Genomic DNA, 22,562 nt, shown 5'->3' with positions numbered 1-22,562 from the left:
GAAACTAATGAAAACAATGATACATCATACCAAAACCTGTGGGATACTGAAAAAGCAGTATTGAGGGGAAAATTTATTGCATTAAATGCTCACTTCAGAAGAATGGAAAGATGGCAAGTGAACAACCTAACACTTCACCTTAAAGAACTAGAAAAACAAGAACAATCCAATCCTAAAGTTAGCAGACGGAAAGAAATCATTAAGATCAGAGCAGAACTGAATGAAATTGAAAACCAAAAAACAATTCAAAAGATCAACGAATCGAAAAGTTGGTTTTTTGAAAAGATAAATAAAATTGACAAACCATTAGCATGGCTAACAAAAACAAGAAGAGAGAAGACTCAAATAACAAAAATTAGAAATGAAAAAGGCGATATTACAACTGATTCATCTGAAATACAAGGAATCATTCGAGACCACTATAAACAACTATACGCCAACAAATTTGAAAATCTGGAGGAAATGGATAAATTTCTGGACACACACAAGCTCCCAAAACTGAACCGTGAAGACGTAGAAAATTTGAACAGACCAATAACAATAAAGGAGATTGAAGCTGTTATCAGAAGGCTCCCAACAAAGAAAAGCCCAGGACCAGATGGATTCACAGCAGAATTTTACCAAACATTCAAACAGGAATTGACACCGATTCTTTACAAACTATTCCAAAAGATTGAAACGGACGCAAATCTCCCAAACTCATTCTATGAAGCAAACATGCATCCTGATACCAAAACCAGGTAAAGATATAACCAAAAAAGAAAACTACAGGCCGATATCCTTGATGAATATAGATGCAAAAATCCTCACTAAAATACTAGCAAACAGAATACAGCAACACATACGAAAAATTATTCATCACGATCAAGTGGGATTCATCCCAGGGATGCAAGGGTGGTTCAACATACGCAAATCAATAAATGTGATACACCATATTAATAAACTCAAACACAAGGACCATATGATCATCTCTATAGATGCTGAAAAAGCATTTGATAAAGTTCAGCACTCATTCATGACAAAGACCCTCTATAAGTTAGGTATAGAGGGAAAGTATCTCAACATAATTAAAGCCATATATGACAAACCCACTGCCAATATCATCCTGAATGGGGAAAAGCTGAAAGCTTTTCCTTTAAGAACAGGCACTAGACAAGGATGCCCACTCTCACCACTCCTATTCAACATAGTGTTGGAAGTACTAGCCAGAGCAATCAGAGAAGAGAAGGAAATAAAGGGCATCCAGATTGGAAAAGATGAAGTCAAACTGTCCCTGTTTGCAGATGACATGATCCTATATATCGAACAGCCTAAAACCTCTGCAAAAAAACTGTTGGAATTGATAAATGATTTCAGCACAGTAGCAGGATACAAAATCAACACACAAAAATCAGTAGCATTTCTTTTCTCCAATAGTGAACATGCAGAAGGAGAAATCAAGAAAGCCTGCCCATTTACAATAGCCACCAAAAAAATAAAATACTTAGGAATTGAGTTAACCAAGGAGGTGAAAAATCTCTATAATGAGAACTACAAACCACTGCTGAGAGAAATTAGAGAGGATACAAGAAGATGGAAAGATATTCCATGCTCTTGGATTGGAAGAATCAACATAGTGAAAATGTCCATACTACCCAAAGTGATATACAAATTCAATGCAATCCCCATCAAAATTTCAAAGACATTTTTCTCAGAAATGGAAAAAACTATTCAGACATTTATATGGAACAATAAAAGACCACAAATAGCCAAAGCAATGCTCAGCAAAAAAAATAAAGCTGGAGGCATAACACTACCTGACTTTAAGCTATACTACAAAGCTATAATAACCAAAACAGTATGGTACTGGCATAAAAACAGACACACTGACCAATGGAATAGAATAGAGAATCCAGAAATCAACCCACACACTTACTGCCATCTGATCTTTGACAAAGGCACCAAGCCTATTCACTGGGGAAGGGACTGCCTCTTCAGCAAGTGGTGCTGGGATAACTGGATATCGATATGCAGGAGAATGAAACTAGATCCATACCTCTCACCGTATACTAAAATCAACTTAAAATGGATTAAGGATTTAAATATACACCCTGAGACAATAAAACTTCTTAAAGAAAACATAGGAGAAACACTTCAGGAAATAGGACTGGGCACAGACTTCATGAATACGACCCCAAAAGCACGGGCAACCAAAGGAAAAATAAACAAATGGGATTATATCAAACTAAAAAGCTTCTGCACAGCAAAAGAAACAATTCACAGAGTTAAAAGACAACCAACAGAGTGGGAGAAAATATTTGCAAAATATACATCTGACAAAGGATTAATATCCAGAATATATAAGGAACTCAAACAACTTTACAAGAAGAAAACAAGCAACCCAATTAAAAAATGGGCAAAAGAGCTAAGTAGGCATTTCTCTAAGGAAGATATCCAAATGGCCAACAGACATATGAAAAAATGCTCAACATCACTCAGCATCCGGGAAATGCAAATCAAAACCACATTGAGATACCATCTAACCCCAGTTAGGATGGCTAAAATCCAAAAGACTATGAACGATAAATACTAGCGAGGCTGCGGAGAAAAAGGAACTCTCATACATTGTTGGTGGGACTGCAAAATGGTGCAGCCTCTATGGAAAATAGTATGGAGGTTCCTTAAACAATTGCAAATAGATCTACCATACGACCCAGCCATCCCACTGTTGGGAATATACCCAGAGGAATGGAAATCATCAAGTCGAAGGTATACCTGTTCCCCAATGTTCATCGCAGCACTCTTTACAATAGCCAAGAGTTGGAACCAGCCCAAATGCCCATCATCAGATGAGTGGATACGGAAAATGTGGTACATCTACACAATGGAATACTACTCAGCTATAAAAACGAATGAAATACTGCCATTTGCAACAACATGGATGGACCTTGAGAGAATTATATTAAGTGAAACAAGTCAGGCACAGAAAGAGAAATACCACATGTTCTCACTTATTGGAGGGAGCTAAAAATTAATATATAAATTCACACACACACACACACACACACACACACACACACACAAACCGGGGGGGGGGGGGAAGAAGATATAACAACCACAATTATTTGAAGTTGATACGACAAGCAAACAGAAAGGACATTGTTGGGGGGGAGGGGGGGAGGGAGAAGGGAGGGAGGTTTTGGTGATGGGGAGCAATAATCAGCTACAATGTATATCGACAAAATAAAATTAATAAATAAATAAAAATAAAAATAAAAAAATAAATGAATGAATTCATCTGCTGTGCATTAAAAAAAAATGACAGAATTTGATGTAAAGAGAGAGAAGCACAGCTTTCTAGTTGGGCAAGCAGCAGGGAAAAAAAAAAAAAAAAAAAAAAGGACTGATCCATCAAGAAGACATAACAATCATAAATATGTATGCACCCAATGTTGGAGCAGCCAGATTTATAAAACAAACTCTATTAGACCTAAAGAAGGAAATAGACACTAATACCATAATACCAGGGGACCTGGACACCCCACTGTCAATATTGGACAGATCATATAGGCAAAGAATCAGCAGAGGAACACAAGATCTAAACAAGACTCTAGACCAATTGGGCTTGGCAGATATCTACAGAACATTCCATCCAACAACCTCAGAATATTCATTCTTCTCACCAGCACATGGATCATTCTCCAGGATAGATCACATATTAGGTCACAAATCAAGTCTCAACAAATTCAAAAAAATTGGAATTATCCCATGCATTTTCTCAGACCATAATGGATTAAAACTAGAAATCAATAACAAACGAAATTCTGGAAACTATACAAACACATGGAAATTAAACAGCATTCTACTTAATGACATATGGGTCCAAGAAGAAATCAAGCAGGAAATCAAAAAGTTTATTGAAACTAATGAAAACAATGATACATCATACCAAAACCTGTGGGATACTGAAAAAGCAGTATTGAGGGGAAAATTTATTGCATTAAATGCTCACTTCAGAAGAATGGAAAGATGGCAAGTGAACAACCTAACACTTCACCTTAAAGAACTAGAAAAACAAGAACAATCCAATCCTAAAGTTAGCAGACGGAAAGAAATCATTAAGATCAGAGCAGAACTGAATGAAATTGAAAACCAAAAAACAATTCAAAAGATCAACGAATCGAAAAGTTGGTTTTTTGAAAAGATAAATAAAATTGACAAACCATTAGCATGGCTAACAAAAACAAGAAGAGAGAAGACTCAAATAACAAAAATTAGAAATGAAAAAGGCGATATTACAACTGATTCATCTGAAATACAAGGAATCATTCGAGACCACTATAAACAACTATACGCCAACAAATTTGAAAATCTGGAGGAAATGGATAAATTTCTGGACACACACAAGCTCCCAAAACTGAACCGTGAAGACGTAGAAAATTTGAACAGACCAATAACAATAAAGGAGATTGAAGCTGTTATCAGAAGGCTCCCAACAAAGAAAAGCCCAGGACCAGATGGATTCACAGCAGAATTTTACCAAACATTCAAACAGGAATTGACACCGATTCTTTACAAACTATTCCAAAAGATTGAAACGGACGCAAATCTCCCAAACTCATTCTATGAAGCAAACATGCATCCTGATACCAAAACCAGGTAAAGATATAACCAAAAAAGAAAACTACAGGCCGATATCCTTGATGAATATAGATGCAAAAATCCTCACTAAAATACTAGCAAACAGAATACAGCAACACATACGAAAAATTATTCATCACGATCAAGTGGGATTCATCCCAGGGATGCAAGGGTGGTTCAACATACGCAAATCAATAAATGTGATACACCATATTAATAAACTCAAACACAAGGACCATATGATCATCTCTATAGATGCTGAAAAAGCATTTGATAAAGTTCAGCACTCATTCATGACAAAGACCCTCTATAAGTTAGGTATAGAGGGAAAGTATCTCAACATAATTAAAGCCATATATGACAAACCCACTGCCAATATCATCCTGAATGGGGAAAAGCTGAAAGCTTTTCCTTTAAGAACAGGCACTAGACAAGGATGCCCACTCTCACCACTCCTATTCAACATAGTGTTGGAAGTACTAGCCAGAGCAATCAGAGAAGAGAAGGAAATAAAGGGCATCCAGATTGGAAAAGATGAAGTCAAACTGTCCCTGTTTGCAGATGACATGATCCTATATATCGAACAGCCTAAAACCTCTGCAAAAAAACTGTTGGAATTGATAAATGATTTCAGCACAGTAGCAGGATACAAAATCAACACACAAAAATCAGTAGCATTTCTTTTCTCCAATAGTGAACATGCAGAAGGAGAAATCAAGAAAGCCTGCCCATTTACAATAGCCACCAAAAAAATAAAATACTTAGGAATTGAGTTAACCAAGGAGGTGAAAAATCTCTATAATGAGAACTACAAACCACTGCTGAGAGAAATTAGAGAGGATACAAGAAGATGGAAAGATATTCCATGCTCTTGGATTGGAAGAATCAACATAGTGAAAATGTCCATACTACCCAAAGTGATATACAAATTCAATGCAATCCCCATCAAAATTTCAAAGACATTTTTCTCAGAAATGGAAAAAACTATTCAGACATTTATATGGAACAATAAAAGACCACAAATAGCCAAAGCAATGCTCAGCAAAAAAAATAAAGCTGGAGGCATAACACTACCTGACTTTAAGCTATACTACAAAGCTATAATAACCAAAACAGTATGGTACTGGCATAAAAACAGACACACTGACCAATGGAATAGAATAGAGAATCCAGAAATCAACCCACACACTTACTGCCATCTGATCTTTGACAAAGGCACCAAGCCTATTCACTGGGGAAGGGACTGCCTCTTCAGCAAGTGGTGCTGGGATAACTGGATATCGATATGCAGGAGAATGAAACTAGATCCATACCTCTCACCGTATACTAAAATCAACTTAAAATGGATTAAGGATTTAAATATACACCCTGAGACAATAAAACTTCTTAAAGAAAACATAGGAGAAACACTTCAGGAAATAGGACTGGGCACAGACTTCATGAATACGACCCCAAAAGCACGGGCAACCAAAGGAAAAATAAACAAATGGGATTATATCAAACTAAAAAGCTTCTGCACAGCAAAAGAAACAATTCACAGAGTTAAAAGACAACCAACAGAGTGGGAGAAAATATTTGCAAAATATACATCTGACAAAGGATTAATATCCAGAATATATAAGGAACTCAAACAACTTTACAAGAAGAAAACAAGCAACCCAATTAAAAAATGGGCAAAAGAGCTAAGTAGGCATTTCTCTAAGGAAGATATCCAAATGGCCAACAGACATATGAAAAAATGCTCAACATCACTCAGCATCCGGGAAATGCAAATCAAAACCACATTGAGATACCATCTAACCCCAGTTAGGATGGCTAAAATCCAAAAGACTATGAACGATAAATACTAGCGAGGCTGCGGAGAAAAAGGAACTCTCATACATTGTTGGTGGGACTGCAAAATGGTGCAGCCTCTATGGAAAATAGTATGGAGGTTCCTTAAACAATTGCAAATAGATCTACCATACGACCCAGCCATCCCACTGTTGGGAATATACCCAGAGGAATGGAAATCATCAAGTCGAAGGTATACCTGTTCCCCAATGTTCATCGCAGCACTCTTTACAATAGCCAAGAGTTGGAACCAGCCCAAATGCCCATCATCAGATGAGTGGATACGGAAAATGTGGTACATCTACACAATGGAATACTACTCAGCTATAAAAACGAATGAAATACTGCCATTTGCAACAACATGGATGGACCTTGAGAGAATTATATTAAGTGAAACAAGTCAGGCACAGAAAGAGAAATACCACATGTTCTCACTTATTGGAGGGAGCTAAAAATTAATATATAAATTCACACACACACACACACACACACACACACACACACACAAACCGGGGGGGGGGGGGGGGAGAAGATATAACAACCACAATTATTTGAAGTTGATACGACAAGCAAACAGAAAGGACATTGTTGGGGGGGAGGGGGGGAGGGAGAAGGGAGGGAGGTTTTGGTGATGGGGAGCAATAATCAGCTACAATGTATATCGACAAAATAAAATTAATAAATAAATAAAAATAAAAATAAAAAAATAAATGAATGAATTCATCTGCTGTGCATTAAAAAAAAATGACAGAATTTGATGTAAAGAGAGAGAAGCACAGCTTTCTAGTTGGGCAAGCAGCAGGGAAAAAAAAAAAAAAAAAAAAAAGGACTGATCCATCAAGAAGACATAACAATCATAAATATGTATGCACCCAATGTTGGAGCAGCCAGATTTATAAAACAAACTCTATTAGACCTAAAGAAGGAAATAGACACTAATACCATAATACCAGGGGACCTGGACACCCCACTGTCAATATTGGACAGATCATATAGGCAAAGAATCAGCAGAGGAACACAAGATCTAAACAAGACTCTAGACCAATTGGGCTTGGCAGATATCTACAGAACATTCCATCCAACAACCTCAGAATATTCATTCTTCTCACCAGCACATGGATCATTCTCCAGGATAGATCACATATTAGGTCACAAATCAAGTCTCAACAAATTCAAAAAAATTGGAATTATCCCATGCACTTTCTCAGACCATAATGGATTAAAACTAGAAATCAATAACAAACGAAATTCTGGAAACTATACAAACACATGGAAATTAAACAGCATTCTACTTAATGACATATGGGTCCAAGAAGAAATCAAGCAGGAAATCAAAAAATTTATTGAAACTAATGAAAATAATGATACATCATACCAAAACCTGTGGGATACTGCAAAAGCAGTATTAAGGGGGAAATTTATTGTATTAAATGCTCACCTTAGAAGAATGGAAAGATGGCAAGTGAACAACCTAACACTTCACCTTAAAGAACTAGAAAAACAGGAACAATCCAAACCTAAAGTTAGCAGACGGAAAGAAATCATTAAGATCAGAGCAGAACTGAATGAAATTGAAACCCAAAAAACAATACAAAAGATCAATGAATCAAAAAGTTGGTTTTTTGAAAAGATAAATAAAATTGACAAACCATTAGCATGGCTAACAAAAAAAGAAGAGAGAAGATTCAAATAACAAAAATTAGAAATGAAAACGGTGATATTACAACTGACTCATCTGCAATACAAGGAATCATTCGAGACTACTATAAAGAACTATACGCCAACAAATTTGAAAATCTGGAGGAAATGGATAAATTTCTGGACACACACAAGCTCCCAAAACTGAGCCATGAAGACACAGAAAATCTAAACAGACCAATAACAATAAAGGAGATTGAAGCTGTTATCAGAAGGCTCCCAACAAAGAAAAGCCCAGGACCAGATGGATTCACAGCAGAATTTTACCAAACATTCAAAGAGGAATTGACACCGATTCTTTACAAACTATTCCAAAAGACTGAAATGGACGCAAACCTCCCGAACTCTTTCTATGAAGCAAACATCATCCTGATACCAAAACCAGGTAAAGATATAACCAAAAAAGAAAACTACAGGCCGATATCCTGATGAATATAGATGCAAAAATCCTCACTAAAATACTAGCAAACAGAATACAGCAACACATACGTAAAATTATTCACCACGATCAAGTGGGATTCATCCCAGGGATGCAAGGGTGGTTCAACATACGCAAATCAATACATGTGATACACCATATTAATAAACTCAAACACAAAGACCATATGATCATCTCTACAGATGCTGAAAAAGCATTTGATAAAATTCAGCACTCATTCATGACAAAGACCCTCTGTAAGTTAGGTATAGAGGGAAAGTATCTCAACATAATTAAAGCCATATATGCCAAACCCACTGCCAATATCATCCTGAATGGGGAAAAGCTGAAAGCTTTTCCTTTAAGAACAGGAACTAGACAAGGATGCCCACTCTCACCACTCCTATTCAACATAGTGTTGGAAGTACTAGCCAGAGCAATCAGAGAAGAGAAGGAAATAAAGGGCATCCAGATTGGAAAAGATGAAGTCAAACTGTCCCTGTTTGCAGATGACATGATCCTATATATCGAACAGCCTAAAACCTCTCCAAAAAAACTGCTGGAATTGATAAATGATTTCAGCACAGTAGCAGGATACAAAATCAACACACAAAAATTAGTAGCATTTCTATTTTCCAATAGTGAACATGCAGAAAGAGAAATCAAGAAAGCCTGCCCATTTACAATAGCCATCAAAAAAATAAAATACTTAGGAATTGAGTTAACCAAGGTGAAAAATCTCTATAATGAGAACTACAAACCACTGCTGAGAGAAATCAGAGAGGATACAAGAAGATGGAAAGATATCCCATGCTCTTGGATTGGAAGAATCAACATAGTGAAAATGTCCATACTACCCAAAGTGATATACAAATTCAATGCAATCCCCATCAAAATTCCAATGTCATTTTTCTCAGAAATGGAAAGAACTATCCAGACATTTATATGGAATAACAAAAGACCACGCATAGCCAAAGCAACGCTGACCAAAAATATAAAGCTTGAGGCAGAACACTACCTGACTTTAAACTATACTACAAAGCTATAGTAACCAAAACAGTATGATACTGGCATAAAGACAGACACACTGATCAATGGAATAGAATAGAGAATCCAGAAATCAATCCACACACCTACAGCCATCTGATCTTTGACAAAGGCACCAAGCCTATACACTGGGGAAGAGACTGCCTCTTTAGCAAATGGTGCTGGGAGAACTGGATATCAATATGCAGGAGAATGAAACTAGACCCACACCTTTCACCATACACTAAAGTCAACTCAAAATGGATTAAAGAATTAAATATACACCCTGAAACAATAAAACTTCTTAAAGAAAACATAGGAGAAACACTTCAGGAAATAGGACTGGACACAGACTTCATGAATACGACCCCAAAAGCACGGGCAACCAAAGGAAAAATAAACAAATGGGATTATATCAAACTAAAGAGTTCTGCACAGCAAAAGAAACAATTAACAGAGTTAAAAGACAACCAACAGAGTGGGAGAAAATATTTGCAAAATATACATCTGACCAAGGATTAATATCCAGAATATACAAGGAACTCAAACAACTTTACAACAAAAAAACAAGCAACCCAATTCAAAAATGGGCAAAAGAGCTAAGTAGGCATTTCTCTAAGGAAGATATACAAATGGCCAACAGACATATGAAAAAATGCTCAACATCCCTCAGCATCCGGGAAATGCAAATCAAAACTACACTGAGATACCATCTCACCCCAGTTAGGATGGCTAAAACCCAAAAGACTCTGAACGATAAATGCTGGCGAGGTTGCAGAGATAAAGGAACTCTCATACATTGTTGGTGGGACTGCAAAATGGTGCAGCCTCTATGGAAAATGGTATGGAGGTTCCTCAAGCAATTGCAGATAGATCTGCCATATGACCCAGCTATCCCACTGCTGGGAATATACCCAGAGGAATGGAAATCATCAAGTCGAAGGTATACCTGTTCCCCAATGTTCATCGCAGCACTCTTTACAATAGCCAAGAGTTGGAACCAGCCCATATGTCCATCATCGGATGAGTGGATACAGAAAATGTGGTATATCTACCCAATGGAATACTACTCAGCTATAAAAACGAATGAAATACTGCCATTTGCAACAACATGGATGGACCTCGAGAGAATTATATTAAGTGAAACAAGTCAGGCACAGAAAGAGAAATACCACATGTTCTCACTTATTGGTGGAAGCTAAAAATTAATATATAAATTCACACACACACACACACACACACACACACACACAAAACCGGGGGGGGGGGAGAAGACATAACAACTACAATTCTTTGAAGTTGATACGACAAGCAAACAGAAAGGACATTGTCGGGAGGGGGGGGGGAGAGGGAGAAGGGAGGGAGGTATCGGTAATGGGCCACAATAATCAACCACATTGTATATCGATAAAATAAAATTAAGGAAAAAAAAAAAAACTAAGTATTTTTGCTATGCAAAATACTCTGTTAAAAAAGATGAAAAGACAGAGCTGGCAGGTTAGCTTACTTGGGAGGGCATGGTGCTGATAATACCAAGGTCAAAGGTTCCTATCTCTGTACCAGCCAAACACCAAAAAAAAAAGATGAAAAGACAAACCTCAGACTGGGAAAAAATATTTGTAAATCACATAGCTGACAAAGGATTTATATCTAGAATACGTAAAGAAGGCTCAAAGCTCGACAGTTTAAAACAATGAAACAATCCAATTAAAACATGGACAAGAGACACAAAGAGACATTTATGTAACATCATTCGCCACAGGGAAACAAATTAAAAGTACAATGAGATATCACTACATACCTATAAGAATGGCTAAAATTTTTAATTAACACCAGGAAATGCTGGTGAGGATGCTGAGAAACTATATCACTCCCACACAGCTGGTGGGAAAGTAAGATGGTACACAGACACTGTGGAAAACAATGGCATTTTCTTTAAAACCTAAAAATGCAGCTATCACGTAACTCAACAATTGTACTCTTGGACATTTATCCCAGAGAAACAAAGGCTTAATGTTCACACAAAAACTTGTACATGAATGTTAACAGCAAACTCTATTTGCAATGGTCAAAAACTGGCTATTCCAGATGTCCTTCAATGGGTGAATGGTTAAACTGTGGTACATCCATACCATGTAATACTACTCAGCAATAAAAGGTACAAACTAATGATACACATAACAACCAACCTGAATTTCTAGAGAATTATGCTGAATGAAATAGAAATCCCAAGGTTACATATAGTTTAATTCCATTTATCATATTAACACTAACATAATTAACATTACATAACATTTTTTTGTAACAGCTCTATTGAAATATAATTCACATACCACATAATTCACCCAATTAAAGTGTACAAATAAATGGTTTTTATTATATTTAGAGTTGTACAATATATAAGATTTTTGAAATGACAAAATTACAGAAATAGAGAATATGAGAATATTAATGCTTGCCAAGGGTAAAAGGAGGAGGTGGGGGTAGAGGTGGGAAGTTGGTGGGGGTGCTATAAAAGAGCAATGTACAGGATCTTTGTAGTGATGGAAATGTTCTTTTTTTTTGCCAGTAGGGGGATCCGAACCCTTGACTCTGGTGTTATATAACACCTCACTCTAAACAACTGATCTAACCAGATGGACCAAAATGTTCTTTATGTTTACCAATGTAGATATCCTGGTTGTGATATTTACAAGATGTTACCATCAGGGAAAACTCTGTCAGAGTACATAGAATCTCTGTATTATTTCTTACAACTGCATGTAAATCTACAATGATCTCAAAATAAAATGTTCAATTTTTTGAAAAGGTTATATAAAAAAAGCAAAAATTATATGTCCATATATCGCAATGCACATTCGGCTGATAAATATGCATTAAGTACTTACTACCATAACAGACACTAAGTATACAAGAGGGAACAAAAATGACAAAAATCCCTACCCTGATGGGACTTCCGTGTACGCAGGCAAATATTTAGGTTTGTGTGTACATGCTACACTCCCCAAAACAAGTAGTATATTGTGCTAAAACAGCAATATTAATAAATGAAATTTAAGAATCCCCAAAAGAATCAATTTTTTTTTAAGAATTCAAATATACTAAAAAGATGTTTAAAACAATGGCAGAAATAATGGGGCCGGCCCATGGCTCACTTTGGAAAGTGTGGTGCTGGTAACACCAAGGCCAAGGGTTTGGATTCCTATATAGGGATGGCCAGTTTGCTCACTTGGGGGAGTGTGGTGCTAACACCAAGTCAAGGGTTAAAATCCCTTTACCGGTCATCTTTTAAAAAAAGAAAAGGAAAAAAAATGGGAAAAATAAATAAAACAATGGGAAAATATTCCCCTCGAAGAATAAGAACAGCAAATTAAGATTCAAATGCATATATCGTATATGAGCAAATTCCAAGTGAGTCAAAAATGGACAATTTTTAGAAGACACAACAACAGATGTGAAGTTGATGGGGGGGGGGGAGGATCGGTAAAGGGACTCAAAAATCAACTACATTGTATATTGATAAAAGAAAAAAATTTTTAAATCGACAATTTTTTAAAACATTGAACAAATAGAAAAAAATTGAATAGCATTATTTTATCTAGATAAATAAGGAGAATGAAATAACACAAATTTGAACAAAAGGGAGTAGCTGAATGGGAAAAAAATATAAAATAAGTTAAAATAATAAATTATCAGGGATAATCATTAAAACATAGCCACAGAAATGATCATAAATGATCACAGAGCATATTCTGTGAATGATAAAATAAATTATTATACAAAAATTTAATGAAAAAATGCACACAGCCTTGGTAGCAGCAATTAAAATAGATTTTGGGGCCGACCCCGTGGCACACTCGGGAGAGTGCGGCGCTGGGAGCGCAGCGACGCTCCCGCCGCGGGTTTGGATCCCATATAGGAATGGCCGGTGCACTCACTGGCTGACTGCCGGTCACGAAAAAGACACACACACACAAAAAATAGATTTTGAAGTTCTAGACACCATTATGAACTGTATAACAAAGTTGGCAAAGATAATGGAATACAGACACTTTTATAGTACTAACGGCATAGGTTAGCTCAATTTTGGGGAAAACAACATGACATTTATAAAAATAAGTTACCATTTATTGAGTACTTAATATGTGCTATGCAGAATTCTAGAAATTTTACATTCATTACCTTGAATTCTTAAAAATAAAAAAAAATTTTAAAGTCCCTTTATTTTACAGGTGAGGAAACTAAGTCTTAAAAAAAATAAAAAGTTAAGAACCTCTAAGATGTTGAAGCCTACAAGATACTTTTGTCATTATAATGCAAGGCCCTACATGTTCCCTCCTACCTCAGGGTCTTTGTCCAGAATGTTCCCTCTCCTCAGAATGTTCTAGACACAAACATAATCCTCCACAAATCAATACCTACACAACACTTACATCTCAGCAACAACATCCCTTTCTCAAGAAATTGTCTTTGACTACCCACCAAATCACACTAGATCTGGTCCTCCTCTTATATTCTCTCTCTCGGAATCTAAGAATTTGTAATTACATGTTTTTCTGAGTGTTTATTTAAATTAAAAATATATCTCACCAATACCCAGCTTCAAAGAGGGCAGGGATCATATCTATTTGCTCACCACAGTATCCCCAGCACTATAACACAGCGCCAAACACTCAAGAGGGATTCACTAATCTTTGTTAAAGCAATGAATGCAAATTTATCTTTATTTAATCCAAACACTATTAAATCCCTTAACCGAAAGATATAATCCACATTCCTCAAATCAAAACCACGAGTACTTTCCATGTACAAAACACTTCACTAGAGTTGTAATCACCCTTGTGTGACATAGCCAACAAATTCCCTTGTTTACCCTTTGACCCAGCTATTCCACTTGTCAGAATTTATCTCACAGGAAAAACTCTCACGTGTGAAACGATATACATACAACTTTATTTGTGTTAACAGCAAAAGATTAGAAACAACCTAAATGTTCATTAACATGAGATTGGATCAATAAATACATCAAGCAATGGAATATTAGAACACTAAATGTGCTCCATGAGGTCAGGATTTTTATTTATTCATTTTTTCTTTCTTTTTTTGCAGCTGGCCAGTACAGGGATCCCAACCCTTGACCTTGGTGTTATAACACCACGCTCTACCCAACTGAGCTAACTGGCCAGCACTTAGCTGGTTTCTTGCCTGCTATACCTCTAGTATCTGCAATAATATTGACACACAATGGACACTCAATGTTGGTTGCATGAATAAATACCATACTCTCATAAAAAAAAAAAAAAAAGGGAAGCCCTTTATATACTGATGTAGAATGATCTCCAAGATAGTACTGCCTATGAAAATAGCAAGGTACAAAAGAATGCATACAGAATGTTGTCCTTTGTGTGAAAAACTGGAAAATAATATATTGACAACTTTGTTTATACACATATCTCTGGAAGTTTAAGGTAACAGTGACTATGTGGATGGCCATATTTTTCCTTTTATATCTTTAAAATTTGTAATCATATATATGACTCAATTCTCCATTCACAATAATTCCTTTGGCATTAAATATTGAGACCAAACAACTCAAAATAGATTCCTTTCTATTTATAATAATAACCTAATTTTTTTGTTAGATGCTATAGTGACTAAACAATAGTTTTACATATTTACATGTTTTGAAAACTGTAAAACACAAATACAAGATTATTATGCATAAACATTACCTCATTTGGTCCTTGCAACAACCCTGTGAAATAGGTGATGTGTTTCTACCCCTGTTTTAAATACAAAAAAAAGAGGCTGAATGGGGCTAAGTGACTTGACCGAGTGATGTAACTACTGTAGTAAGCTGTGGTCTCCCAACACAAACTCATTCATTCCTTCACTCAGTAAATATCAAATGCATATAAAAGTAGATCTGAGTTACTGCCTTTATAAAGCTTACACTCTAACCAGTGAGACTAACAGTCAAATCAGCTAAATCCAAAAATGTTATGATTATAAACTGTTATAAGAGGTATATAAGTTATTCAAGTCTTTTATTTCCAATTTTACTGTTCCTTCCTCTGTACCACCACGCATGTTTCTTCAGATATAAAACTGCTTATCCTCATCTCTCTTTGGGCTGGAGTAGATGAATTTGCTAGACAGCTTATTTCAAAACAAAGTAGAAAGGAGAAGAAAAAGGGTGCAAACCAAAAATTACTAAAACTACTCTAATGTATAAAAGGAGCCTACATCTTTAGGATAATGCATTACCCTGATACAACTTCAAAGGCTGTCTACAAATTTCTCTCAACTTTAAACTAGCAGTTGCCAGATGAATTTCTGTTCTTATTCATTCTCCCAACAGGCGAAAAACAACATTCCCACCATGCTCCTGACTTTAGTATAAATAAATTAAATAATTAAATATCTGGCACGCTTTATCTTCCTAGTCTAAAAACCAAAATTATTCCCCAAAATAACTTAAACTTTGGAAAAAAATCAGAGCTTTTTAATTAGTCTCCAGGACTTAAAATTAAGTTGATTTTCAACAGAGTAACAATTACTCTTTCAGAGGAAGAAAAGAAATCTAGCGTTATTAGTGCTGGGAGTGAGGAGAAAGAGGGGGATAGGGAGAGATTGGACAAGGAGCATAAAGAATAAGTACAATTTGTAACAATGTACATACTAGTAATATTGATCTGATCAATATATGTCAACACTGAATCCCAAAAACATGTATAATCAATCATGATTCAATAAAAATTTTTAAAAATTTTAAAAATTAAGTTGATTTTCTGCTACATAATTAAATAGCATAGATTTCCTTAAAAATTATGCCATTGTACAAATAACTATGTATCACAAAGATATGGATAACATCTTAAAAACCTTAAGAGTAAAGATTATATAGAGCAACAATTTATTAAATAAGCAAGAACCCATGTAAGCCTGGTTCTCAGAATTATATCAAGCATGTCTGTAGGAAAGTGGAAATTTTTAAGGTGTATATTTAGAGCACAGCTGCTCAAGGAACAAGATACCAATACAGCTGTTAAAATTATAAGAAATATAAACTGAAAATTCAGGGACTGGATAACACAAGCAGGTCAAATAGGGAATGATGCAAATTTGTGCCTAATAAGAAGTACATGCTGATTTATATAGCTCATTTTAAAAGATACCTCCTTACGAAGATGCCCAAAATCAAATACAGATTACATATCCATCTTAAGGGTTTAGGGCCGAGCCCGTGGCGCACTCCGGAGAGTGCGGCACTGGGAGCGCAGCGACGCTCCCGCCGCGGGTTCGGATCCTATATAGGACTGGCCGGTGCACTCACTGGCTGAGTACCGGTCACGAAAAAGACAAAAAAAAAAAAAAACTTAAGAGTTTAGCAAGGAATCAAACTTGTTATTACATGTAATTTTTCACTGCAATAAGAGGTTACTTCTAACAGTGTACAAGAGTTATTTCCTTGACTGGCCAAAACAGGGAAGAACAGAGATTCAAAAAGCTCTTGAAGATTACAGAGGAAAACACCAAGAAAGAGAAATACCTCACTACTGAACCAGTCTATACTTTCTTCTGAAACCTCACTTTGAATACCTGCTCAACTTTAATATTCTTTATTTATCTTTACATGTTTTTAAAAATATTACATCTGACCACTCTAAGGCATCTGATGCTGTTTCCTTAACAGTTACTAGCAAATGATTTTTGTCCTGCTCTGTTTCCACTGTCACACTCTATCCTGGTTTTCTTCCTCTTCTACTGTCCATTCCTTCTCAGGCTGCACTTTTCCCCACTCAATATTTAACTATGTTATGTATTCTTGAACACTTTATCTAGGCCCTCTTCTGTCTTTCAATTTACATAACTTCCTCTGATCACATCCACACTCACAGCTTCAGTTCCATGAAGTATTCCAGATCTACACATACACATTTTAATACTGGACACAGGGTCATCAAACCTTACACAATGTCCTTAAAATATCAGGAGTTCTTCTCTCCACTCCCACTATCATTACCTTAGTTCAGGTTCTAATCATTCTTCTCCCTGGCACATCAGTGAATGACCTCTTCACTAGTCTCACCACTACCAAGCTGAATCCTGCTACTAAAGTCAACTTACTAACATTGAAATGTAATCATTTACTCCCCTGCTAAAAATTATTTAATAGGACCTTATGGTTTTCAGGAAAACGTTCAAATTAACTTACACAGTAAGTTCCTGCCAATATCTCTAATAAGCTTCATCTCCACTACACTCACTCTTTGGTTCCAGCCAAACTCTGTAGACCTCTGCATCTGATGTAAACCTAATTTAGGGTATTCCCCAACAAACCTTGAATACAAACTCTGACCTAAAGTATTACTTCATCCAGGAAATTGTCCCTATACTCACACGGGCTGATTCAGATAACTACTCTCAATGCTCACGTAAAACTTTCTAAATTTCTTCCATATCAATCACACTAATTTATAGGTCCTTCTCCATTAAACTATTAACAGTCTCTAACAGTTTCCAGGGAAAGAGCACTTTGTATTCCCTGCACCTGGTAAACAGAAATCATTCCAATGATTGCTATTTGCAGGAATGAATGAGGATTAAACAGAAATTTATATTTTGGTAAAGTTATTCCAATGATAATGAACTTGGTCCTCTGTCCAGGACAATCAGTGGGCAAATCCTTTCCTGTCATTGAAATGGCAGTGAAAACTTGCTTTTGTTTTTTGGTTTTTTATTTCAAAAGATGACCGGTAAGGGGATCTTAACCCTTGACTTGGTGTTGTCAGCACCATGCTCTCCCAAGTGAGCTAACCAGCCTACAGGGATCCGAACCCTTGGCCTTAGTGTTATCAGCACCACACTCTCCCAAGTGAGCCACGGGCCAGCCCCAAAAACTTGATTTAATTTTCTAACGCACCAAAAGTGACCCAAAGCCCATATTACCTGATCTCTCTATCCATGAATCAAAAACTGATTTTTGTTCTGGTCAAGAGAGCGGAATAGATGGTCCCCAGCGTCACTCTCTCCCACAAATCAATGAATTTACAACTATAAAAATGTAACAACAGCCAAGATGGGGCCACTGGAGCTCAAGGGAAGAGGAGGAGAGACCTATGGAGTTCATGAAGGGTAGAAACACAATGAGAGAAAGAAAAAACTGCTTGGAGTGTTTCGGGCCATGGCCACTTTAAGGCTGGAACTGCTGAGCGCATGGAGCAGGAGCCAGCAGAAGCCACAGCTGTGCCCTTCAGATGGAGTTGCTTGGAGGTGGCAGGGAAGAAGAGGGCCTTGGTGGCTCCCAGGACAGCAAGACCAGTAATAGGGTTCCCGTGGACCCAAGCAAGAGCAAGGAGCCAAAACAGCTGAAAAAGGGGAGCCATTCAGAGGCTGGTGAGTCATCACAAGGAACCGGCGCAGAGCCCATCCCATGGGAAGTGTTTGGAGCACGGGCAGTGGGGGAGATGGGCCCACCAGGAGAACGCTGAAACACAGCAAGGACAGCCGATCCGCCCCCCAGTCAGTGCAGGACTACGCAGAGGAGACTGGTCGGGAATGCAGAATTGCATGGGATACAGTTTGATGAAAAGTTTCAGGTGCAGATCAGAGTTTCTACACGACCCAGGTGCACCTGGTCCCTGGAGAGCCAGAAGTACTCATGAGGTCAACTATTAAACTCTGAGCTGCACAAAAAGCCTTCCCTAGAGAAACAGCAGCAAAGCAGCAATTTAGCTCAACGCAGTTCAAGTACTGGTTCCCACAGGAAGTTCCCCCGTTTTAGAAGTAAGCAAAGGACAAAAAACTAGTTCCAGCCCAGGCAAACCACCAGTGCCTTGGGGCCCTGCCCAGGGGCCTGGGGCATGGAGCTGACACCAGACCCTCCACCCACAACCAGGCACACTGCCAGCGCCAAGGAGCATGCCAAAAACATCACCTCCATGTGGGTGGCCCACCACAGTAACCACAGCTGCGAAAGTGGCTAGACATCACAACCACCATGCAGATGGTCCACCAGCCACTTGAGTGCACTGACACAAGGAGAGTCACCAGCAGAGTCCAAATAAAAGAAGAGGACCACAAAGCCCATTCCAGAGTGACAGAAGCACCTGCTCTATGATAATATTGGGGGACCTGAACACACCTCTTGGCATTGGACAGATCATCTAGGCAACAAATCAACAGAGTAACCATTACTGTTTTAGAGGGAGAGAAGAAATCTAGGGTTATCAGTGGTGGGAGGGAGAAGGGGATGGGGAGAGATTGGACAAGGGGCATAAAGAATAAGTATAATTTGTAACAATATACATACTGGTAATATTGATTTGATCAACATATGTCAACACTGAATCCCAAATATGTATAATCAATTATGATTCAATAAAAAAAAAGATTTTATAGCTAAATATAAATCTGTTTAAAGGCACAGGTCTGTCCTTTGTGAAAAAGAGAAAGTGACATTGTAAACTATATTACTTAAAAAACAATTCTCTCCATTTCCCCACCAAACTCCTTCCAGCCAACCAAGACCCTGTTTCACCATTACCACCCCTTCCAAATAAAACTTTTTCTCCCTCTACCTATTCTTTAATTCATTGGTCACCCAGAACCATAAAGCAGCTGTGGGGGAAGATGAGGTGCAGGGCTAGTCATCTAACCACAACGAGTTGATTTGAGAAAGGTCCTGAATTAAACAATCATCTCCACTCCATAGCCTGAGGGCAGGCCAAACTATAGTCCCTGATTAAAAATGTCCTAAGGGAAGTGGACTAGAGCAAATTGCATAGAATTCTGAGGGGAACTAAAAATTACAATGAGTTCTATGAAGTCAATGACCCAAAGGATAACTGAAACTATTCTGTCTGGAAAAGACCTACCACATATACACACTCTACTGTTAACAGGTACTATAACTTTCTCTCACCTAGTCTTCCCTCCCTCCCTCCTTTCCACCCACTGCCAGCACAAAGCCTAATTTTTTTTAAATATGGAGAAAAAGCATCAAGTTATGATAATACTGATAAATTAAAGGCAAAAAACTATATATTGTGCTCTAGACATCTGAAAATATTTTTCTAACAATCTATATTTGTCGCGCCAAATAATAAAGGAATTTCAGACTGTCATTCTTCTCCCTTAAAGAGTCAAAACATAACTGGCATAATTTCGGTCATGAAAAGCCACATACTCCTGGCTCACACAACCAGCACAGAATCATAATAAGGTAGGCAGTGTAGTCAAGACTGGGGAACAGAATAAGAGTGGGTATCAAAAACAACTGTAGTAGTGACATTTATGATTAAGAACCCAATATTCAATCCATCCGTTACAAAATTATAAAACCCTACCTCCAAAAAAAAAAATTGGAAAGAGAAAGAAATATATTGAGAAACTTGTTCAATTATTTTCAGCTGTTTGCAAGCAGGCAGAACTTTCATGCCTGAGTGTATTTTTTTAAATAAAGATTTCCAGGCCCCACCTGCCTGAAATTCTTTTGTAAGTTTGGAATGGAGCCTGGGAATTGGTATGTTTACTTAAAAAGTTCCCCAAGGGCTCTGGTCATCAGCCAGGTTTGTCAGAAGTGCTATATATCATTCCAAGAAGGGATCTTTCCAACCCTTATGGACGCTCATTCTAGCAGTCTAAAAAATTATCGAACTTCTTCCTATAGATACACCAAATAAAACAGCACAATGCCACCTCACCTTCGTGTTCTTCCTCACCCCTAGAGTTAGTAACTCATTTTCAATCCATCCCTCATTAACATAAGTCTTCCTTTCTTATCTCCACCCTTGCAGTAACTAAGTAATAAGCAGAAGGATAAAACAAAGGGAAACTATCAGCTCCATACCCGGAAATCCTGTCAGTTCTAACATATCAGAGAAAAAAATTCATTCCAGACCATTCTAGTATATAATTAATTCTAAAGGAAATACCCACTTTCGAGGATGGTCTGGGAAAGAGAGTCGAAAGGTAAGTTAAACTGGGAGGCCTTACGTCGAGGAGGAATAGACTAAGGTTCTGAAAGAAGAAAAAACTTTAAAACAGGGCAAGTCAGGAGTGGGCCGCGCGGGCACTTCGGCCACTGTGACACTCGACACCGCAGCCTTCACTCGGGTTGCTAGGAAACAAAAAGGCTCCAAGTTCCCCGCAATTCCTCCCGGGCCTGGCAGACACGAGAGGGGCCTCCGGGGCCTGAACACGCCACAGGGCTGGGCCTGGCCACTGCCCCAGGGGCGCGAAAAACGGGGAAACCCGGGGACCGGGAGCTCGGGCTGAGGGGCCGCGCGGGGAGCGGGCCCCAAGCCTCGGGAGGACGGCGGCCCGGGGCTCTGAGGGGCCGGGAACGGACCTCCGGAACAAGCGGCACCCGGGCAGGCCGCGACGGGCTCGGCTCCCACCAGGCCGCAGCCGGGGATCCGGGAAGGAACGTGGGGGCCTAGACGACCACCCGGCGCCGCGCGGGGGAGGGGGCGTCTACTCACACGTGCTGACAGGCCGCGGTTCGCACAGGCGTTTTAAGCACCTCCTGACACACAGGGCAGTAGAAGTCATCTTCAGTGTAGGACGTGGCCGCGGAGAGCTCCTCAGCCATGGCTGGGGGAGGGGGAACAAGGCGATGGCGGCGGCGGCCGAGGTGACGGTAGCGGCCCGGGCCCGACTCCCTGCGCGAACCCGGAGGGGGAGGGGAACCGCGTCAGAAAACTGCTCGCGCCAGGCAGGGGGCGGGGCCCCAAGGGGGCGGGGCAGAGCGCAGAGGCGGAACAGCCTCACGCGCCGAGCAAGAGGCGGCCCTCGGACAGTCTTCCCGCCCGCTCGCTTTCAGCCCCGCTGGGAGCATGCCCAAGGCCCGCCCCTCTCGCCGGCAACTGCCCCGCCCCCTTGTACAGGAAGCCACTGTACTGGCCTCCTCGGCCGGGCTGGCTCCGCCCCCAGCCGGCCTCTGCCCGCGGCCTCCCTTTTC

General features: G+C 38.6%; 1 protein-coding gene across 3 annotated transcripts in view; it reads right to left on the bottom strand.

Moving 5' to 3' along the window:
* RNF138 (ring finger protein 138) overlaps positions 1 to 22,263 on the bottom strand; it is a 51,192-nt gene extending 28,929 nt beyond the window's left edge. For all 3 annotated transcript variants that reach the window (XM_063077321.1, XM_063077322.1, XM_063077323.1), the window contains exon 1: positions 22,084 to 22,263. In XM_063077321.1, coding sequence (XP_062933391.1) covers positions 22,084 to 22,193 — 110 coding nt within the window. In that variant the 5' untranslated portion in view covers positions 22,194 to 22,263. The remainder of the gene's footprint in view (positions 1 to 22,083) is intronic.
* Between the last annotated feature and the right edge of the window lie 299 nt (positions 22,264 to 22,562).

This window comes from Cynocephalus volans, chromosome 13 (assembly GCF_027409185.1).
Source record: "Cynocephalus volans isolate mCynVol1 chromosome 13, mCynVol1.pri, whole genome shotgun sequence".
Classification (NCBI taxonomy): Eukaryota; Metazoa; Chordata; class Mammalia; order Dermoptera; family Cynocephalidae; genus Cynocephalus; species Cynocephalus volans.
This window is presented reverse-complemented; position numbering and strand designations above follow the sequence as displayed.